We start from the raw sequence: 21,622 nt of genomic DNA on the forward strand, positions 1-21,622 counted from the left end.
ATATATATATATATATATATATATATATATTTCAACTGCTTTCTGACTGCTCTTTAATTTCCACTCATAGTGAGTTGCTTCATTGAAACGTGGGAGGCCCAGGCTGAGGAAAGTTGTTGACATCCTCCTCAAGGCTTTTCATCTTAGTTGTTTCAGCGTTGTCCAGCCTTAGCAAAACTGGCACGGGACGCACTCGACCCAAGGGTAGGAGATGCTCAGCTGAGAAACCGGGAGAAAAAAAAAAAAAGTGAACAAATGCGATGGGACTGCCACCACTCACAGGCTGCCTGTGGGATAGTCCCTCACAGCCTGGTGAGGGTGCTTTAATGATAGCGTTGGGAGAGGATGAGAGAGGAGGAGTCCAAGCACAAAGCTGAATATTTTGTTTCATTTTTTTTTTTTTTTCACTTTGGTGTCTTGTGTCACTCTTTTCTGTGAGGGGTAGAGGAAGAGGACAATAAAGGGGGGCATCCAAATCCCAGGCTACAGCTTGATTTGTTACATAAACATGGACCTTCACAGCCCCCAGTCTGCTCACATCAAATTTGTTCTGTAAATATATGTGGATGAAACTCTTGGTATGACATTGGTGGTGGCCAAGGAGAGTTGTCGAGATGTTCACTCCCACTCCCCAGTGCTGCATCACTTCACCTCACAGCTCACAGAAACCTCTCAAGGCAAGGCTGTTTGTAAATAAAACCATGACTGTTTTTTTTTTTTTCTTAAATTATTTTCATCATCTCTTAAAACAATAAAAAATATATTTAATATTAAAAATGTATATATATGTTGTTAGTAAATTATTAAAAGCAACTTTAACCTTATGAATATTTACAACATTTTTGGGCTATCACGTAATAAGAGTCCTTGTAACAGGAGCAATGTCAAATAATGTCTTGCAGGGGAACTCTGTTATATTTTCCTGGCTATGGGCTGTCCAATCAATATTTATCAGCACCAACAACCGTTTCCTAAAGCTAAAACAGCCTGACTCGTTCGAGGACAAAGGGACAGATCTTTCTTTTTTTTTAAGTTAAACAGTTTCTGGGCTGCTGTTGTGCTTTGACGTGTGTTTCAAATATTATAAGACACTTCCAGGAAAGCAAAATGCTACTGTTTCCTAATGACCTAATTTCAGATTTCAGATTATTATCACAACATGTAGCTAAAGCTACAGAGAAGATTTTACAGGCTCTCAAAATATAAATAGTTTTGACCTTACAAAAATAAACAAAATAATGCTAAAAAATATGCCCGTGTATATGGACAGCTTGTTTAAATCCCTACTCTGCTTGCTTCAAGGCAATCTGAAGCAGAAAAAAAAATGGAATTTATATTATAGGATTTGACAATATTTGGCCTCTCTACTTGCAAAATGCCCCCAATTTTATTTATTTATTTTTTTTTTTTTGTCTTTTATAAATCCACTTTGAATTCTGGCAAGATATTTCCAAAACCTAATTTTTCTTACTGTGAATTGATGTGCTGATTTTGATGCATGGCTGATCTAACTATGATGATAAAAAAGTAAAAATCTTTCTTTATGTTCTGCTTTCTGACAAAAGCGACTTGTATTTGATTTTTTATTTTTTTTTTTATTTCATCCACTGTTACAAAAAAAAAATCTCAGTTACACATGAACAAAATTAAAACCGAGACATGATGCTACCGCCACTCTATTTGATTGTGGATATGCTTGTCTCCTGGTGATATGCAGCATTTTTTGAGCTTTACTTATCTTTTGAAAATGTGGCCCCAGCTATAACATATCCTTTGGCAGATTTTAGACATGCCTGGATATTTTCTTTTCACATTGTAAGCACATTTCATGTTATTTAGACAGAAGGAAGCACCAACCTTTCTGTGTCCAGTCATGGAATTTGCTTTAAAGGCAGGCAACATAAGTTGGGTCATTCAGCTTTAGCCTCTATATCAGTGTGCACAAACGTACATCCAATGCATTAAAATTTTATTTTGGCATTTTAATTATGTGGCAACTCAAAAGCAAAATGATCAGCACATGGTTGTGGTCGGATGCAGTGTTTGTCCATCACATTTCAGATGCTGTGAAATGGCGCAGAAATTATAACAAAACACGATTTAACTTGACATGTTGATGTGATAACTGAGTGTTCTCACATCAACATTAACAACATTAAAAAGAAAAACTAAATTTCCATTTCCTTACCAAATAAACCGTCTGCTTTTTGCCGGTTATTTCTGAAAGATGTCGAATGTGTTGCAACTAAAAAACACGTGCCTGTTGTTCCCTAGGGCTTATCACATGTCAAAACTCCAAATGGTGCGGTCAATCCAACAGCCTTTCTCTTTCTCATTTTATTGCTGCATCAGTTCTCTTAGATGAAGAGTCTTGCCTCTGAGGTGAGGCCCCAGGTCAAAGAGTTCTTGCAGGCTCAAATGGCTAGCTCTGGGGGTTCTATTTAGACCAAAATTCACTCAAACAAGTGATTTAGTGGGAAATATTTATAATAATACTTGCAAGTGCTGCTTCCTTTCTCTTCCTGTGATAAATGGCTGTGTGATTTGGACGCTAACCAATTTGTCAAGTTGTAACCAAGAGGGAAAGGCATCTGCAGTAGCAACCATTCAACCCAAAAGGCCAGCACTGAGAAGGTTTGACGTAAAACATTGCAGGATTTGACAAATGTGCATGAAAATGTCAAAAGTTGCACAGTTCATGAAGATAGAAAAGAAGCGCCCCATGCTCAACAGAAATGAATTAATTTGACTTTTAACTTTGTTATCACCATTATGTTCTCCTTTACATTGGAGATTGTGGCTGGATGGGACAAAATGTATAAAGATTCATGACTACTTTTACAAGGCACTGTAACAAATTTTGTTGCTGTTGAAGCTACAATCTTATTAATGTAAGCAAAGTAGAATTGTTGAGCATTACTCTTTGCTTTATAACCATATAAATATCACAGCAAAAGATTACCAATGGCCATGTAAAAGAAACACTGTAAAACAATCACTGTGACAATAACCAGGCTTGTGTCATTAATGCAAACCAGACACCAAGCCATTTATCTGTCCTCTGTTCAAAAATAATTTCTCGTTCCAAATTCTGACAGCAAGTTCTGGCAAACAGAATAAAGTCAGGGAGGAATTACTTTCCAGTTTTAATTTTCCATGAATCACACCCCAGTCTCCTCCCCTCTTCCGTTCTTTGTTGTGTCATTGCTGACTAAAAGAAACAACTGACTATGTGTGCGTTGTGTGTGTTGTGCTCTGCTGCAACCATTGGGTTGCAGCAGAGCAAGGTGACAGCTAAAAGTTTAAACCCAAAGTTGGAAAGGACATGTTGCGGGAATGCAGAGCGTGATCTGTTCGGTTTTCTGTTATCTGGCTATCTGCCGGGATGAAAGATCTAAATATTATGACACTTGACATGACTGAACGTACCTGCTGGTTACATTTTAGCTGATCTGCACCAAGGCAAGGTGGCTTATGTCTTGGTGACACTTCTGTCCTAAAAGTCCCTGTCTTTGTCTCCCTAAAGTTGTTTCTTCATAACTGTCACCCTGTGTAAACTCTTATGTAATTGACAAACAATAAAGACGTTGCAAATCTGCAACTGTGGTTGCCGACTGTGAACCCTCCGTGACTGAATCGGAAATAAATCGATGTAAACATACCACAGGACCCATTTGTGAAGTCTTAAATTTGCATATCCATTTACTCAGTGAGCTATTGCTGTGTATAAATCTTTGGAGGCTTGATGACCTAAAAGCAAGACACAGATGGAAAAACAGAAGCACAGAGAGCAAAACAAAGTAAGAGAAAAAGCGAGAGAGGGAGACTCATCATCTGTTGCAAATGGGGTGAAGGAGTGGTGGGGGGGAAGGGGCGTTAGACTGTGTTGCGAATAACACGTTCCCTCAACTGGGTGTTCGTTTCAATCTGCAGTACAATATTCTCAAGTCTGAACCCTTGGATGAGGGTCATTTGCCAGAGGAGGATTTTTTTCTTTTTTTCTTTTTTTTTTGCGTCCCTCAGTTTTTTTTTTTATACTTCCTTCTTGGGCAGAAGACTGGTGTAATAGAAACCAGACACAAGCCAGCATGTGAGGCATCCATCCACTATAGCAAGACCTCACTTCTTTGCAGACTAGGCTAACAGGATAAGAAGGAAATTCTCGACCAGGAAATTAAGCCTCCACTTTAGGTTTTAGTTTATCTGGATGTTAATATGACGGATAAAAAACAAGTGCTTAGGGATGGAATTGTCCCATAATGAGTCAGGCTCTGGAGAAATAACTAGGGAGGACAAGTGAGGACTCCAGAATGGGAAATTCATGTGCAACTTTTTCAGGTGAGTTAATTTTGTTAAATTTTGTTTCCCAAAATGCATTCTGTGAAATTCTACTGCTAACTCTTTGTTCATGCTTATTACTAATATTAATATATGTTTTTTTTTATGTATGTATTTCTTGAAGGTCCAGATTTAAAAATCTAAATTTGAATACTTGTTGTTTATTTAAATATCATCATTTGATTCAAAACTAATAATAATGCTGATTTTTTTTCCTACGTTTTCAATATATATATATTTTTTATTATACACTTTATGTATTGATACAGAGTTTGATATAATGAAATGTAATGTTTAGAATAAAAAGAAAAAAAAACTATTTTGGTAATGTACAAACAAATAAAACAAACTTTGATCTTAGTTTGAATTTTACGAAAAGCTGAAATCTATATATAGTGAATAAAATTTGTGTATGCATTTTCTGTGTGTCTTTTTCAGTGGATTTTCTTCTTGTTAGTTTCAAAGCCATACATTTTTGCTCAACCATGCAAACTATGTTGACTGAACTTTTGTTTTTCGGTTTGATCTAAAAGTGGAAAGAAATAGTGTGCAACAAAAATTTGTCCTATATAAATGCACTGCAGCAGGTCAAAATGCAAATTTATATCTGTGTTTAATGATTAGTTGCTAAAAAATAATAATCAAAATCAACATAACGTAGGATCATAACAATACAAAAAAATAAAAGAATGAAATGATAGGAAAAAATGTACACAAAAAAACATTATTGCCCTCTTAATTTGATTTAAATAAAAAGATGTATGTGTGTTAATGTTGATGGTAAAGATGAAGTGGGTGGTAGTGTATTATTTATTTACTTTTCTTAGTAAATAAATTATTAATATTTTGAGTTTATTTTTTCTTGACTTTGAATTTTTTTCCTCAATATGGACACATCAATATCTATAGAGCAAGTAAACACAGCTTTCTCTTTGAAACAATGCCAGTGTTTTTTTTTTTTTTTTAATAATTAGTACAGTTTAAATTTGCAACAAATCATACTTGCAGGCAAATTTTTATTTAAATTTTGCCTGCAAAATATAAAATTATTATTATTATTTTTTTTTATTATCCCACAGTGGGGAAGCTTTGGTCCAACAGCAGCACAGTGACAGTCTATCGAAGCAAGTAGGTTTGTAAATGTAATAAATTAAACAAAAGATATGTGTTTATTGAAAGAACAAATACACACTGAGATAGCAGTGGAAAGCTGGCTAGCAACAAGACTTCTCTGTTGTTGTCACTTGTTTATTTTATTTAGGCTAGATGATGCTGTGACAAACACCATAACCATTCTTGCCCAGGTCTCTCTTGAAAAAGAGCTTTTTAATCTCAATGAGACATTAAATAAAGGTTACAAACAAATAATAAGGTACATTTAAATCTAAGTAACTGAATTGAACAGGGCTGTTGCAGTGCCATTCTGGAGCAGACATTTTCAACTCGTCATATTTTCAACTCTCTTCTGCACCGGGAGTCCTGGTGGAACAGGGGAGACTTTCCCTGTTCCATCAGGGCAACAAGCCTCTACTGTTCTCTCAGATGGTTGGGTGGATGGCATATCACACAAGGCAGTACAGTATCACAGTCGTGAGATCAACATACAGACTGTAGTTCTGTAGAGTGAATGAAAGTGCTAAGCTGTCTCCTCTTCACAGCTCTGATTGCCTCACAGTATCTGCAGTGATGTTGCCCGTGAGGAGCGTATGACCCTGTGCAGTCTTATGTCATCCTCTTTTTTTTTTTTTTTTGCTTTTTGCTCTGGTGCCTAACTATCATCATGTTGTGCTAAAGTACTCTGACAAGATCAAACTTTGAACTGTGAATGGTCTTTTCACCAATCCACATAGTTGCCATTTTATTTCCAGCCTTCTGTCCAGCTGTTGGGGTGTGGTGATTATGGGTCCGATTCATTTCTCCTAATTGTAGTGCCTGATGAAGGACTTTGTCTTTTAAACTGTTCTCCTCTACTTTGTGCAATTTTCTTCAGTTTTAACAGGCATTCACTTGAAAGCAGTCCTATCTAGAACAGAATCCCACTGTGGTGAAAATCTTTGTATCCCATATGTTTGACATTCTGTTTGGATTGTGATCAAAATAAGATCAAGAAACAATAGAAATTATTTGTAATGTATTGACTGGTTGGAATTGTGTGTGCGTGTGTGTGTATGTGTGTGTGTGATTTTTTTTTCTTTAACTGGTGTTTCGTTTGAGCAAAGAAGAGACACTAATGAAAAACTGATTGGCAAAAAAACAAACAAAAAAAAACTTAAAAACGAAAGAGATAAATTTGTGTCAGATTTTGTATTTTCCTTCCTATGAAGGGTCTGAAATACAAAATGAATAAATACATAGCTTTCCTTTTCATTTTATGAGATTACCATGTATATTTCATCATTTAGGTGTCAAGAAATGTTTGACTCTAATCCTAAACTTCAAGAGTAAAATTAAGGGCTCTGGATTGGTTTGCTCCCTTGTCAATTCACACCTATTATTTCATGCCTAAAATTGCCATTTATATCATTCTTACTTCTCTTTTGTACCTACAGATGAACCTTTTCATGGCTTTATGTAAGCCGTTAAATATAACTTTATTTTTCAGTGTAGTTAAGTGATTTAATAAATTAAGGTGATAAATGTTCACATGACTACTCAAATCTCAGTGTTATTTTGGTTCAATAGTAAACTGTAATATATTTTTGTAATATGCTTTTTAAACCATTTATTTTGGTTATAATTTCCTTTTGGCCTTTTTTTTAATCTTTTAAAATCAGAAAAGTTTGATACAAACTAAATAACTCTGATAGACATTGAATTTATTGGATTCACTTAACAACATTTCTTTACAGGAAACTACCAGGATAATTTTGAAAATTAATTGAAATAAATTCAAAGCGGGGATGAAATGTTCCCCTGATGGGTATATATTAATACATGTTTGGTACAAAGTGGTTTGAATTATCGCTTCAGGTCGTTATTCCACTTTAGAATATAATTAAAAGGCCCTGAAACGACATAAATAAAATCAGCCTGATCTTTGATTTGTTGTATTATATGATGGTATGATTTCTTTGTTTGTTTAAATTTTTTTTCATAGGGTTTTAGTTGAAGAAACAATCACCAAGAGTCACAATAAATATATGTTTCTGCTCCAGGAATAAAACTGTGGTTTGGGACCAGAAAGCATGAGTTCAATGTCTATCAGTATGTCGGTATAATGTCTCATTTTGTCTTTTGTTTTGCAGATTGTAGTTAAAAGCTTGTAGGAGCAACATGAGCTGGAGTTTTCTCACCCGCCTTCTGGAAGAGATTCACAATCACTCCACATTTGTGGGCAAAGTGTGGCTCACTGTGCTCATCATCTTTCGCATCGTACTGACAGCTGTTGGAGGTGAATCCATCTACTCTGATGAACAAGCCAAATTCACCTGCAACACCAAGCAGCCGGGCTGTGACAATGTATGCTACGACGCCTTTGCCCCCCTCTCGCATGTTCGTTTCTGGGTCTTTCAGATAATCATGATTTCCACTCCCTCCATCATGTACATGGGTTATGCCATTCACAAGATAGCTCGATCCTCTGAGGATAATCGCAGGAAGCACCAAAGGCTCCGCAAGAGGCCACCTCCTCACACAAGATGGAGAGAAAGTCAGCCTCTTGAGGGCGTCCTGGAGGAAGAGGAAGATGATGACGCTGAACCAATGATCTACGAGGATGCACTCGATGTCCAGGAGGCCAAGGTAGATCCTGTGAGCAGCACTGGCAAGGACCCACCAAAACATGATGGCCGCAGAAAAATCATGCAACAGGGCCTGATGAGAATCTATGTTTTCCAGCTCATGTCACGAGCTGTTTTTGAAATTGCTTTCCTAGCTGGACAATATCTACTGTATGGATTTCGAGTAAGTCCCTCTTATGTGTGCAACAGGGTACCTTGTCCACACAGAGTGGACTGTTTTATCTCCAGACCAACAGAGAAAACAATCTTCCTCCTTATTATGTATGTGGTGAGCTGTCTCTGTCTTGTGCTAAATGTGTGCGAAATGCTTCACTTGGGAATTGGCACGTTTCGGGACACTCTTCAAATGAAGAGGAACCGCGGCCGACGTTCCGCATCCTATGGCTACCCGTTTTCACGCAACATCACATCCTCCCCTCCTGGGTACAACCTTGTGATGAAAACAGACAAACCCAGCAGGATCCCCAATAGCCTCATCCCCCATGAGCAGAACATGGCCAACGTAGCCCAGGAGCAGCAGTGTATAAGCCCAGACGAGAACATCCCCTCCGACCTTGCAAGCCTGCATCGACACCTGAGGGTCGCTCAGGAGCAATTGGATATGGCCTTTCAAACCTATCAGACCAAAAACACCCAGCAGACCTCCAGAACAAGCAGCCCTGTTTCTGGGGGCACCGTGGCAGAACAAAATCGATGCAATACAGTCCAAGAGAAGCAAGGAGCGAGGTCAAGATCAGCCACGGACAAGGCAGCAACCATCGTGAAAAATGTAAAGACCTCTGTATGGATATAGAGATTCATCTATTCTAGGAAACTGACATTAAAATGAAAGTATCCAGAGTTTGAGAGCTGTAAAGGATGAAGAGAGTTATGTATGGACAGCAACGACCTAGATTTGAATCATATTAAGAAAAGACATAGCGACAATAATAGTCTAGTTTTGGATATAAATAAAAAAGTAAAAACACATAAAGTTCAAAGTCAATATCATAAATCTTTACTGTAGTAGTAGATGTTGGTTATGGATAATATGTACCTGCTTAGTTTAGCATCTTTAATTCCAGCTACATTTCATTGCAAACTTTTATTCTAACGTATCATCACAGGAAACTGAAAGGTATGCACTTGGAGCAACTGAGTTCTGCAATTAGCAATTGTGGTGGAAAATGGAAGTGAAGCACTTGAATTGCACTAAGATTTTTTTTTCTACATAGACTATTATTGATAGAAATATGCATGTTTTACATTTAGATAAATATTTTTGGATGAGAAGCAATTTAAATAGAACTATTTTAATAATAGCAGAGAAGAAGTAAGGACATTTCTGGGAAACATTTGCACAGTTTGGTGATCTTCAGACTGAAGAGTGTGCAAAGCCCTGAACTGTGTGTCATAATTTAAAAAAAGGCATTGTTTTGTCATACAAGGTAGTGAATAAATACAAACTGTAACAATTCTCTCTACTAAGGAGTAATATCTTTTGAGTAGACTATCCACTATTTACAGCTGGAAACTTGAATGAGTACAGACCATAGTAGGAATCCTGTTACCATTTAGCCATTTAGAAAACTCATCCTAAATTCAGATTGATTCAAATTGTAAATTTTTCTCTGTTACTAAAATGAATTTATAACAGGGAATACTTCCTTCATTACGTTCAAATCTCAAAGTGCCTCAAACTCCTAAAGACTGTTTTAGCATTCTCTTTAAGGTTAAATTAAATGATTTGAAATTTCAGATCTTCTTCTTGTGCAGCAGATCTTTGATTCAGTGACTTATTGCCCAAATGATGGTGTGTCCCTTGGAACAAAAGTTTTCTATGCTAAACTTAGAAACTTTGACAACAGCTATGCAGTGACAATGCTGTTAAAGTAAAAAAAAAATCCAAGTTTAGATACCTTAGAATATTTTAATAAAATAAATTAGCTGAAAAATAATTATATCACATTTCACTAATCACATATATTTAAAAACAGTTTTCCATAACTGGCAAAGCATTGGACCCATGTTAATTCAACATAGTAACTCAAATAACTTCAGAGCTTCTCATCGCAAGCAATAAATCCAGCAAGAATGACACTTCATACTGATTACTTCAAATTATGACATCTTATTTCCCATATAATTACTTTGATTTACTCACATAAGGTTAACAATGTCTGCAGTCCAAAAGACCTCTTTCTGTGTGTGGTCAGTGGGACTTCAAACAGAAGAGGTTTTTGTCCATTCTTCAGAGAATTAAGTAGTGTAAAATTATGATGATTTCCCTTTTTATACAAGAAAAATAAAGGGATTGAAATATTGGGTGTGCAGAATTATTTTTTTTTCCTTTGGCTTTAAGCATCTGTGATCTATGAATGATGCGTCTTGGAATTCCATTTGCTCACACGTGTACAAACCTTAAGGATGTTGCACATCAACAACAATGGTGCAAGTACTGAGACTAAAGAATGTCTGTCCTTTCACAAATAAATAAAATAACTTATAACTTATATAAATTACAACAATAACTTTGTTGTAATTTATATTAGTGGGACTATAGGACTCACTACACTTGTAAAAGAAAATGCAGCAATATATCTTATTTCTAAAGCATGATCTGAGTTTTAAAGGCTTGTTTTAGTGTTGTGTAAAAGTATTCATACCATTTGAACAGTTTCACGTTTTGTCACATTATTCAACCACAAACCTCAGTGTACATGATCAAGATTTATTTTATTTGAACACATGGATATGCTAAGATTGCTCAATCTCAGTTCAGTCTTGGATTGAGAGTCTGTAGACTAAGTGGGAATTTTTATGTTGTGTTTTATGCAACAGCTTTCTATAAGCTACTCTTCCAGTTTTGTGGAACAAACAGATAATAGTAAATATGATAGATTTTCAGCTGAATGGTAGCCTGTGCAACTCTTCCATAATTATGATGGACCTCTTGAGTGCCAAGTCTCTATTTAATGCCTGACCTGTCAGTTTAGTTGGACAACTGTGTCTTTAAGAACTGCACTTATCCCATATTGCTTTCATTTACAGATGATAGATTGAGTTTTGCCTTATGAGATGTTCAAATCTTAACTAAAATCATATTACAAAAAGTTGAACTCTACTAACTAATTAGGCAAATTTTGAGGGCAAAGAGTTGTACTTGATTTTATTTGGTGCTGTTGGATTAAAGTTGGCTGAATCCAAATGCACACTACATTTATTTTATTATTATTTTGACAAAATGTTCAGAACTATGTATTCTTTTTGCTACACTTGACAGTTACAGGCTTCTTTATGTCTTTAACATTACATCAAATAAATGAAAGACATTGATGATTTGTGATTAATGTGATAAAGTGTGAGACGGTTGAATGGGTGTGACAAATGTTCAAAGGCACAATCCTGTCAAATGTAAAAGAGAAAACACACTTTAATCAACATGTAGTGGATGTTAAAGGAGCACAATGGAAATACAATATAAAACGGGTTTGCCAAAACTGTTTCTGAGAAGCTATTACTTTGGTTAATGTAACTGTTATTACTATTTCTGCATGCAGTCTTCATTTGTTTACATTAAACGAACAATCTAGCAAACCAAAACTGTGCAAAGTTAGGAGGAACTTCAAAAAGCTGCTGTGAACATAATTCTACTCTTGTTCAAACAACAGGTATCCCGACAAATTTCAAATTACACTTATTTTAGAATTAAAACTTAAGAGCCACAGCCAAAGTGCAAAGTTTTTCACAACAAAAAAATGGATAGGCTATGCCCAGTATTGCTAAGGAAAGACTGAGCTCAGTTTGCAGGCTTCTTTGACTAAGTGATATATTGATTTCTAAACTTGGTCCTGGTTTTGCTTTGTTGTAGCTAAAGGCTCACTGAAAATACTGACGTCATTAATCTAATCATATACTGATAGGCTAGGACATCTGGTGGAGTTAAGCAGAAAAAAACTATGATTCCCCTGCTACAATCATGATGATTCATTCCATTGTTAATTTGACATTTATGTTTCACCGTTTAGCAGAAGAAAACTAATCTGTTAGAACAAAAAAAAAAAAAAGCAAATAAAATATCTTCAATAACCTGATTTGACAGTCTGGAAACCCTTAAGCTAAAACCCTTTTGAAACAACTTTTAATTCAGTTCTAGTCTTCTGTCTGCATGGTTGTACACATACACAAGACAAATCAGATTACTGTGAATTAATCCATAGTTTGCAGACAGAATAAAACAGTCATCAATACTAGAAGACAACATGAATCAACTGTGCTATTACTAAACATGTACGATTCTCTTTATTTATTTATTTTAAGACAAGAATGAAACTGATGCCAAGAGCCTCTTTAGCTTTTGAGTTTTTACTGTTTGTGGTATATGAGTGACAACAATCTGTGTTCTCTATATAAGGAGTAAGGTTTCATGACAGAAACAACACATCTCTGAAAGAAAGCTACATACACAGTGAAATGTGGTAGCTACAGCATCATGATCTGGTGTTACTTTTATTCATATGGGACCAAATTTTTTCTCAAGGTAGAGGGAGTTGTGAACACGTTATTATACATATCAGAGAGTTTTGACAAAAAGCTTTTAAGGGCCAGGGATAAATATTGCCAAGTCGAAATGCGAATTGCTTGCAGACTAAATCCAAGAAGACTTGACATCAGAACAGAATCAAAAGCAGGTTCAATAAAGTACAGCAGGTAAAAGAAAGTATTAAATAATTCAACCTATTATCAGTACAAATATTTCTATTCTTTCCATTGACATGAGATTCACACCTATGAACACTCAGATAAGCCACACATACAGAAACAATTCAAACAATTTAGTCCACAAAGGAATGCTACATGTTTGGCCTATGAAAAGGTATTCATTGCCACAGTACTGGTAGGATTGGTAAAACCAAGGATGCATTCACACAAGTCTCTGTTTAAAATCATTACTATTGCATTGATTCTATGCATTTATAAACTTCTGAATGTTCCAGTGATCATCGTTGGTGCCACAATCTGGACATGGAAAGGAAGAAGATGTAATCTGGAAGTGGGAAGGAAGGAACCATAACCTGGAGGTGTGAAAGACATCATTTCACCACAAACGAGACACAGTCACTCCCCTTTTAAGATTTCTGAAAAGTGATGCTTTCAGGTGGGAACATAATGATGTGGGCTATATTACAGAATATGGACCAGGATATTTTTGGCAAGACTCTGAAGATGTAAAGAATAGAGTGAATTACCATGTAGGAAAAATATTTCCAAAGACACAGACAAATAATATCTTTATTGGTGTGTTACTTATGCTCTGTGTCATTCCAACATTTTTATGGTAACTTTATTTGTGGATAAGTCTGTCTTGATTTCTTTACATGTGTGGACTGCTGGGGTTGTTACTGGTGTGAATTTCACATCAATAGAAATTTTAGAAAAATATTTTCACTAAAATGTTCAATATCTAATTTACCCACTGTCTAAATGTATAATCTCCATACAAATTATGGCTTTTGCTAAGAAAAAAAAAAGTGGAGGAGGGCAAGCAAAGTAATTGTGGAACACTAACATGTTTTTGGAGCCTTTTTTTTATATTTCACCCATTAACATATTTGTTTGTTTGTTGAATTGTACAGCATACAATAAAGGTGAAAAGGTTATGAAATTATCATGGTGTCATTTTTGATTCCCAAAAATGTGGCATTTTATGTTTAGTTTATCATCCCCATTCTCTTTTCAGTTGTCTCAAATGTAGTCTCTCTTCGACAGCAGGTTGCCTGTCTAGTAAGCAACATTCCACCTTCATCCAGTCTTCCTTGCTCCCCTATTTTGAACAGTATTTAAATTATCCAAGTTTTCACACACACTGACTAAATATCAGTGTGCGCTTTCATTTAAAAACTATAACTAAGTTATAGTTTTTGTTCAAGAAACAAAAACTGCATTGTTTTTGATATGAGCCAAATAAACTGGATCCCAAAAGAGAACCAAAATTCCCGTTAGTACTAAAAAAAACAAAAACACTGATCTCGTGCTGCGCTATTTTGGAGCAATGCATTTTGGGACACCAAGATGGCGGCTTCTGTGTTGCTGTAAGCTGTTGTGTTCTCAGTGATGCAGATTGATTCCGTTATAATTAAAAGAGTTTGATAACTATTACACGTCTATGTCACCTTTTAATATGGTCAGTCTTAATTTTATCCGGGGAGCGCTCACTCGTCTCGGAGTTAAAATCGGAAAACACAGCGGTTTGTCCGAGACGCTTCTCTGGGGAGCTGCAACTCCAGTAAGGATCCGGGTCCGAAGTTACACTCAAGAGTCCGGTAAAGATGGCCACGGCCAGTTTATTTGTTACCAGCTTCCGCATAGGACCCTGCTGAAGATTCAAGGACCGGACACAAGCCCGTTTCTCCAGGGGATTATAACCAATGACATGAGGCTACTAGAGGAGCCTGGGTGCACTGCCATGTATTCACACATGCTGAATGTGCAGGGACGAACCCTGTATGACATCTTGTTGTACAGGTGAGAAAGCTTTGCACATATTTGCTCAATATTTCTTATTTGCTGACCTTTAACAAACTATAAAGTGACACATCTTTGCTGACAGTTCTGAAGCTTGTCGTAAGTGAGTGAAACAGCCATGTATAGAAAGTCGAAAACATGTAAACAAGGTCCTGCAAAGGTAAACACTCCGGGTAGATGCTGAAATGTTTCACCATTCTTCTTTCCAAAGAAGCTCAAGCTCAGTCATACTTGACGAAGAGCGTCTTAACATCTCATTCTTAACTGAATATAGGTCAGACTGATCTATTTTAACATTTCATATGCTTTCATTTAAACTATTCCACTGCAGCTTTGCCTGTATTTACGTGAACATTTTTCAAAACTGTTAGCCCTTCTATTAACAAATGCTTCACTTTCTGTTCATCTATGGCTAAACGGTTTAAGAAATGTAGATAAATACTTTGGTACAACAAAATACAACACATACAGTCTAAATTTAAAATCAGAATCATTGAGAATTTTCCAATTTTAACTTAGAAGTTATTTAGCATCTTTTCACGCTATTCTCTGTTGTCTTCAGTCACAAACATACAGGTTGAACCATAGCTGACATTAGATAAGGCACAGGGTGCACCCTGCACAAGTTATCAGTTGGACACAGAAACACAAGAAGAAGAAAAAAAAAACAAAACTTGCACACCAAATTGACATTTCACACAGGCATAGCTAGACTGTGCAAACAGCATTCAACCCAATTAGCCTGGTTGGCTTGTTTCCCCTAATGCCTGCCATGCACACAGCTTATAGTCAGGTTATCATTCAGTGATCTAAAAATAATCAACATGTGATGTTAAGTTCTCCATCATAGAATATTTTATAGTATATATATCAACCAAACGATGGTCCAAACACAGCAGCAAATCTGGCTGAACAAGAAAAGAATCAATTCAGGACCTTCAGATAGTTGTACGTAGATATGCTTGCAAAGCCAAAACTGGTGAATGGAGTTTAGTGTTGGAGGAAATGAGGGAGACCCGAGGTCCAATTAGAATAAAAATAACTATTTTTTTTAAAGGGAATCTCATAACTGTCACGATTTTCAGATCCTCATGCAGGCCAGTTGGCATATAATTTATGATTGTTGCATTATAAAGTCTGCACATACTTGCTGTATTTCCCTCCAGTTTGAAAGAAGCAGAAGGAGGACATGGTGTTTTCTTGGAGTGTGACAGCACAGTTGAGAACTCAATCCTGAAACACTTGAAGGTGTACAAGATCCGTAGGAAAGTGAGCATCAGCCTCTGTCCGGAGCTGTCTGTGTGGGCAGTACTTTCACAGCAAAGCAACCCAGATCAAGAGGCCAGGAAACCTGAGCTGTCTGCCCCTGAAAAAGCTGTGGTATGGGAGGCTGATCCCCGAGCTGCGCAGATGGGATGGAGACTGGTGTTGCAAAATCAGTTTAACCCCTTGGAAATCATTGCATCTTGTCAAAAAGGAGACACAGTGGATTACCACAAATATCGCTACTCAATAGGTACGATCAACGACTAAGAAGAGAGTTTTTGTCAGATAATAAACAGTTTGAGTGGTCTTAGTTTATGCCCTTGATATTCTGTGACAGCTTTTTTTTTTCTCTGCTTCCATGCAGGACTTCCTGAGGGAGTAGACGATCTTCCCCCTGGAGTCGCACTCCCACTGGAGTCTAACCTCGTCTACATGCAGGGTATCAGCTTCAGCAAGGGTTGCTACATCGGTCAGGAGCTCACGGCCAGGACTCATCACACTGGGGTGATTCGGAAACGCCTCATGCCAGTGCGCTTCTCGTCTCCAGTCCAACAACTCGAGGAAGGAACCGCACTCCAGACGCAGTCGGGCAAGCCAGCTGGTAAACACCGATCGGGCGTTGGGGAGCTGGGCCTAAGCCTAATCCGCACTGCTCACGCCAAAGAAGTGTTGACGCTGAAGTCTTCTGACGACACCTTAGTTACACTTGAAGTCTCTGTGCCAGACTGGTGGCCTAAAGACGTGAAAATTAACTGAAGAGGAGGTCGTTTTGTTGCTCCTTGAAATGTGACATGGATCGCGTTTGACAGATTTATGACCGGCAAAACCCTCAAGTAGAGTTTGTTACACTGCCATTGCTTTAAACATGTTTTGTCTGAACCAAAACCTACTTATTTATCTCAAATGTATTCTTTATCATTTATAGAAAATTGTATATCTAAAAGATGATGCTGTATTGGTGCCTACTAAAAAACTGAAAATAAAAGCAACACAAACACTATTATTTCTGTTTTTTATATTTCAGTGCAAAAACAAAATTCAGACAGACAAAAGCATGACTTTAGACGGCAATGAACGTCACTGCTTTCTGACATTTTTAATACTTAATGTGGCACTTGTTTAGATGTTGGGCACATTATTCCTGATAAAGGAGATGCTGCCCCCTAGTGGACTGTATAGTGTCTCTGATCTGCTGTAACAAGGTTTCAGGTTGCAAAGTAGAGGTTGAATGATCAAGCCGCTTAAAGTCCTCGTTGCACAGTAGGCATTCAATAATGTGGGCCACTCTCTGTAGGTCGAAGGCAGCGTGGTACGGTCCAAGAGCGGTGAGGGTCTCTGAGAGATGCCGGGAGTAATCGGAGGAATCGCCAGAGGAGCAGGCATTCAAAAAGGCCATCCGATTTTCAGCAACAATTTTCAGAAAGGAAGCAAATTCACTGTAGTCAATGCCAGAGCAGGCTTTCATAATGACCTGAAGGAAACATCAAGCAATAGTCACTACCACATTTGAAGTATTTCTTGCATACTTCCAAATGATTGAATAACCTCATACACACAGTACCTGACAATGCTGATGCCATGAATCCATTGTGTTTCTCCACTCCTCTATCTCTTTCTGAACAGAAGACAGCTCATTCTGTAGGAACTGCCACATGATGTCAATATTGCAGCCATTAAGCCAATTATGATTAATGGAGATGGTGTCCTCCTATTAAAGAAAACAACAAATATAAACAAAAACTAAATTGTATACTTTGTTTCATGTTTGATGTAATAAAAAAAGTTAATTAAATTTTGTAATTTGGTTCAAGATGTGAAACGAAGATTCTTAGTGAAATATTACCAATATATTATTCACTTTTTGAAGAAACATGCTCATAAAGTTAAAAATATGAATTTATACCAAAATCTGCAAGGAGTGTAAATGATTTTGGTAAAGAAGAGCATTGCATTTTATCTGGTGTTCAGATAATAATTATATTCATTGCCTGGTGACCCAGAGTCTGGAGGCAGAGTGAAGAATCGCAGAATTCAAGTTGGTTCAGATCTAATGTCACCCTTCTACAGTCACTGATGATTTGGGGAGCCATGTTGTCTGCTGGTGTCAGTCTACCGTCTTCTGTCAATTCAAATGCCAGCGAGGGAATATACCAGGATATCTTGGAGCACTTAAAAGTTTCCCTCTCTTGACAAGCTTTACATACAGTAGGTGCAAATTTCTACAGTCAAGCTTCGCTGGGCACCTGGCCAAAAGTATCAATACCTGGATAATGACACTGTGCTTCACTGGTCAGAGCACTGGTCAGACCTCAACCCCACAAAGAATCTAAATGGTATTGTCAAGAGGAAGAAAATGATGAAAGGCAGCAGACCAAGCAACTCAGATGAGTCGAAGGAAACTATTAAAGCAAACCATGCTTCATTTAACGCCTCAGTAGAGTCGCATGCTGATCTCCATGCAGAGCTGCATTGGTGCAATTACTCAAAAGGGGCAGAAACGTATGACTGTCATGAGCCGATCACTTTCACTTTTGAATGAAATTACTCTTTGAATATATTCTAACTGTATTCTAATTAACTCAGATGCACCTTTATTAGGGGTGTAGCGATACAATAATTTCCAAAAACACAGGAATCTAATGTTTCGTTTCGTTTTGTACGTTTGGAAGCTCATTCCCTCTCACATAAAAGGAAAAGCCCGGGAATGGCAGCGCTTTTGACATTTCTCTGACATTCGGAAAAATATGGTTTACTAATTTTAGTATAACTCCGGTTATACTTGGCCTATTAACACAATTTAAAAACTGGTGTGTAGTTTATAATGTGCACTTTAAGCTCAAGTTGAAAGTGAGACTGAGGGAGGCGGAGTCCTGCTGCTACACCGTAACAAACTAGACGTTAAAAAGAGCTCTATGGCTATGGACCTCTATGGTCCATAGCCATAGCCCATAGCCCATAGCCATTTTTCATCCGCGATACTCGCGGGTGAAAAATCGATACTTTCCGAGGGCGGAAAATATCAATATATATCGCCAAATTCGATTTATTTATACAGTCCTAACCTTTATACAAATAATGTATATACTTTCTTTCACTTCTCACCAGATTATAAACTTGGTGGTGCCAGCCACTTGGCACAAAAATTATTTCACCAGCCTCTTGAATAATTTCAAGAGGTTGGCAAGCTTCTTCAAACTGTGGGAAAAGGCCTCTGTCTTGCAGTTCAGCTGAAGTAACATCATAAGGGAGGTTTCCATGGGTGTCTCGTAGAAAGTCCTCCTGACCCGGAGGATACAGCAGCCACTTCTTCCTGCCACAGATATTTGCAGACCAGCTGTACGAGCGGAACACATCAGCATGGAACGGGGTCCTGGAGACAACAAGCACAATTGAGTTTTCTCCAAAAGAAGAAAAAGGTAACCCCTGTGCTATGATGTCAATATAAATGGATCATACATTAAGATTTTTATACCATGAGCCTTTGGGTCCCATGTAGACAAACCGGTAGTCATCCACTTCAAGTGTGTCCCAGTATTCATTAAGCCAATCAGAAGAAAAGAAGACTGGTGTAGTGTAAACATTATGGTCTGGAAAATCCCTGTAGAATAACATAAATATGAAAGTTGTCAGTGAACGGAATTAGCAAGCTAACTTGGAATAGGTGTGGGACAGTATGAGATTTTCAAATTAAGTTAAAGATTTTCAAATTAAGTTAAATAAAACAGCACAACTTCATTTTATATTTACTCAAAAATATAATAAAACATTGCTATTATTTCAAGTAGAGAAACAAAAACCAGTGCTATTGTAATATATTATTTTCATTTTGATGCACTTGACAGCTAAATTAAACAGTAACATAGCTACTTGATAGCTTAGCAGTAGCTATAATATTGCAGTTTAAAGAATTTCAGACAAAAAAATTAAAGAATGCATAATTTCTATCTCATCACTTTCTTCGTTTTTCAAAATGGCAATGACTTATTGTGAAAGTTTTAATCAGATGCAATCTTGTTTCATACCTCATATATGCATATACAAGACAAATTGTATTCTTCTGAATAATCCTTGTACCTTGACATATGCCAGTCTTTAAGATAGAGGCATCCTTTGGGTGATGAGTGCCCATTCTGGATGTACTCCTTCCAGTAATGTATAAATTCCTTCAATGGCATTACTTGTTTGGGGTTCGCATTGTATTCCTTCGCATTGCAGTTTGCAACTGGGACAGGACTCTCATCTATAAAAAAAGGGCAAGAAAATACAATAATAATAGTCAGTTAATATGACGATATTGGTTGCAGCTGTGAATGAATAAATAGGCTCGTTATTTACCAAACTCTTGCAGCAGTTTCTGAAAATTAGGTTTGCCCTCTTCTGTCACCCACTGTTTTCTACATTTCCAGTCTTCTGTGAATCTTCTTGAGAACATGCACGGGTGATTAGGCAGCAAGTACTTCCTGAAAAACTTAGAGTAGCTCAGCTCTTTGTCAATGTACTCAACAAAATGCGAAGACCAAAACTGCTCATATGACTGTCGAGGCATTTTGACAAGGCTGCTGCAGTTGTGATACGCGTCTCTGTCCATGGTGGTAAACAAGAACCAGGCTAACAGGCTAATAAGCTTAGCCAACCGCTACACCGAAAAGCGAGTGAACAAATTAGAATACGTCCGCCATCTGCTATATTGAAAATTTAAATACATTTTAACGGGTTTTGTATCTCTTTTTTTCACTACGACAACAGGTCGCCATATGACTAATATTTCTTAACGACGCAAACATAACACCGACACCTTTTCTGCTTATGTCAGTAACATTGACATTTAGTTTCTTTATCGCTAATGCTGCCGTCACTCCGATGTATCCATTAAAATGACCGTCGTAGTCATTACCCGTTCTTGAACCCCCTACCACAAAAACAGTGACATTTAACTGTATAGTGCGGATCTAGGCATAGAAGAACAAACGCCGCATGTGAGTGCATGACCTCACGTTAACGATACCGCCACGTTTTGAGTGGCATGTAGGAAAATCAGCGTGACTAGCATTTGCATTCTATTTTATTTAATATTTTATGGAAATTTTGTATTTAATATAAACAAATAACGTAATGCAAACTGCTAATCCCTTTATGGATTTTTTGTTTTTTTCTTACCAAACAACACTCCATATACATATCTGCAGTGTGATAAAGGCCTTGCCCTCATATATATACATTTCAGAAAAAAAGTAAAATAAATAAATGTGTGGAGGGTGGAGGGAACAAAGAAGATAAAAATATTTAAACTGAAAATAATTTTGCTGGATTCTCTTCACTAATTACACGGAATTAGCTTTTTTATTGCTTATCATACTTGTGGAATGTTATTCCTAACATGCAGCTGCAATAGCAATAACATTATGATCATTTTTGTTATTGATTACCACTTGAATACCAGTAAGAATTTTATATCTGCCATTTATTATTATATGGCTAGGGAAAATTGTTTAATCATTAAATGACTTAGACGTTTTGTAACGGATAGTAAACTATTTAAAATAAATTGTGTACATGATTTAAAATTGTAAACTATTTAAGGTGAATTTATAATTATTGAAAGTGAATTTTCTAAATTATGACTGAATGTTGCAGATTGTTTATAGCTGTTTGTCTGTTTTGATTAACATTGTAGATGGTTTAACTTTGTTTTGTTTAGTGGTATTTGTACTTTGTAATGTTTATTTGTTTGTTTTGTATTACCTGATAACTGTTTTAGTCGTTTAAACTCATAC

The 21,622-nt window shown here is 36.8% G+C and overlaps 3 protein-coding genes across 5 annotated transcripts in view; 2 read left to right on the forward strand and 1 right to left on the reverse strand.

Moving 5' to 3' along the window:
• The window catches only part of gjc2 (gap junction protein gamma 2), a 23,585-nt gene extending 10,008 nt beyond the window's left edge, over positions 1–13,577 (forward strand). Inside the window, exons 2-3 of one of the 3 annotated variants that reach the window (XM_015034775.1) lie at positions 7,584–8,847; positions 13,055–13,577. In XM_015034775.1, coding sequence (XP_014890261.1) covers positions 7,612–8,847; positions 13,055–13,057 — 1,239 coding nt within the window. In that variant the 5' untranslated portion in view covers positions 7,584–7,611 and the 3' untranslated portion in view covers positions 13,058–13,577. Of the gene's footprint in view, positions 1–3,850; positions 4,339–7,583; positions 10,382–13,054 lie in introns of those variants that run through there. The other 2 variants (XM_015034767.1, XM_015034763.1) reach the window with 2 other exon arrangements.
• Positions 13,578–14,101: 524 nt separating this feature from the next.
• On the forward strand, positions 14,102–16,846 carry iba57 (iron-sulfur cluster assembly factor IBA57). Its single transcript, XM_015034788.1, has 3 exons — positions 14,102–14,582; positions 15,749–16,098; positions 16,213–16,846. The coding sequence occupies exons 1-3, from the start codon at positions 14,224–14,226 to the stop codon at positions 16,602–16,604; spliced, it is 1,101 nt and encodes a 366-aa protein (XP_014890274.1). The 5' UTR covers positions 14,102–14,223; the 3' UTR covers positions 16,605–16,846.
• A 5-nt stretch (positions 16,847–16,851) lies between these two features.
• jmjd4 (jumonji domain containing 4) lies at positions 16,852–20,877 on the reverse strand. The gene is made up of 6 exons (XM_015034750.1): positions 20,184–20,877; positions 19,923–20,088; positions 19,321–19,446; positions 18,951–19,218; positions 17,410–17,556; positions 16,852–17,319 (listed from the first exon to the last, which is right to left on the reverse strand). Exons 1-6 carry the CDS (start codon positions 20,434–20,436, stop codon positions 16,984–16,986), a joined length of 1,296 nt encoding a protein of 431 aa, XP_014890236.1. The 5' UTR covers positions 20,437–20,877; the 3' UTR covers positions 16,852–16,983.
• Positions 20,878–21,622: the final 745 nt, after the last annotated feature.

Source organism: Poecilia latipinna, unplaced genomic scaffold, assembly GCF_001443285.1.
Source record: "Poecilia latipinna isolate Pla-1442-1.1 unplaced genomic scaffold, P_latipinna-1.0 Scaffold18, whole genome shotgun sequence".
Classification (NCBI taxonomy): Eukaryota; Metazoa; Chordata; class Actinopteri; order Cyprinodontiformes; family Poeciliidae; genus Poecilia; species Poecilia latipinna.

Bases quoted from the DNA above. Each gene is read 5' to 3' on its own strand.
- jmjd4 (XM_015034750.1), bottom strand. From the start codon at position 20,436: ATGGACAGAGACGCGTATCACAACTGCAGCAGCCTTGTCAAAATGCCT. The intron at 19,219-19,320 runs GTATAAAAATCT...TGTTGTCTCCAG, and splicing joins ATGGGACCCAAAGGCTCATG to GACCCCGTTCCATGCTGATG. The intron at 17,557-18,950 runs GTGAGAAGTGAA...TTTCTTTAATAG, and splicing joins ACCACCAAGTTTATAATCTG to GAGGACACCATCTCCATTAA.
- iba57 (XM_015034788.1), top strand. From the start codon at position 14,224: ATGTCACCTTTTAATATGGTCAGTCTTAATTTTATCCGGGGAGCGCTC. The intron at 14,583-15,748 runs GTGAGAAAGCTT...ATTTCCCTCCAG, and splicing joins TATGACATCTTGTTGTACAG to TTTGAAAGAAGCAGAAGGAG. The intron at 16,099-16,212 runs GTACGATCAACG...GCTTCCATGCAG, and splicing joins CAAATATCGCTACTCAATAG to GACTTCCTGAGGGAGTAGAC.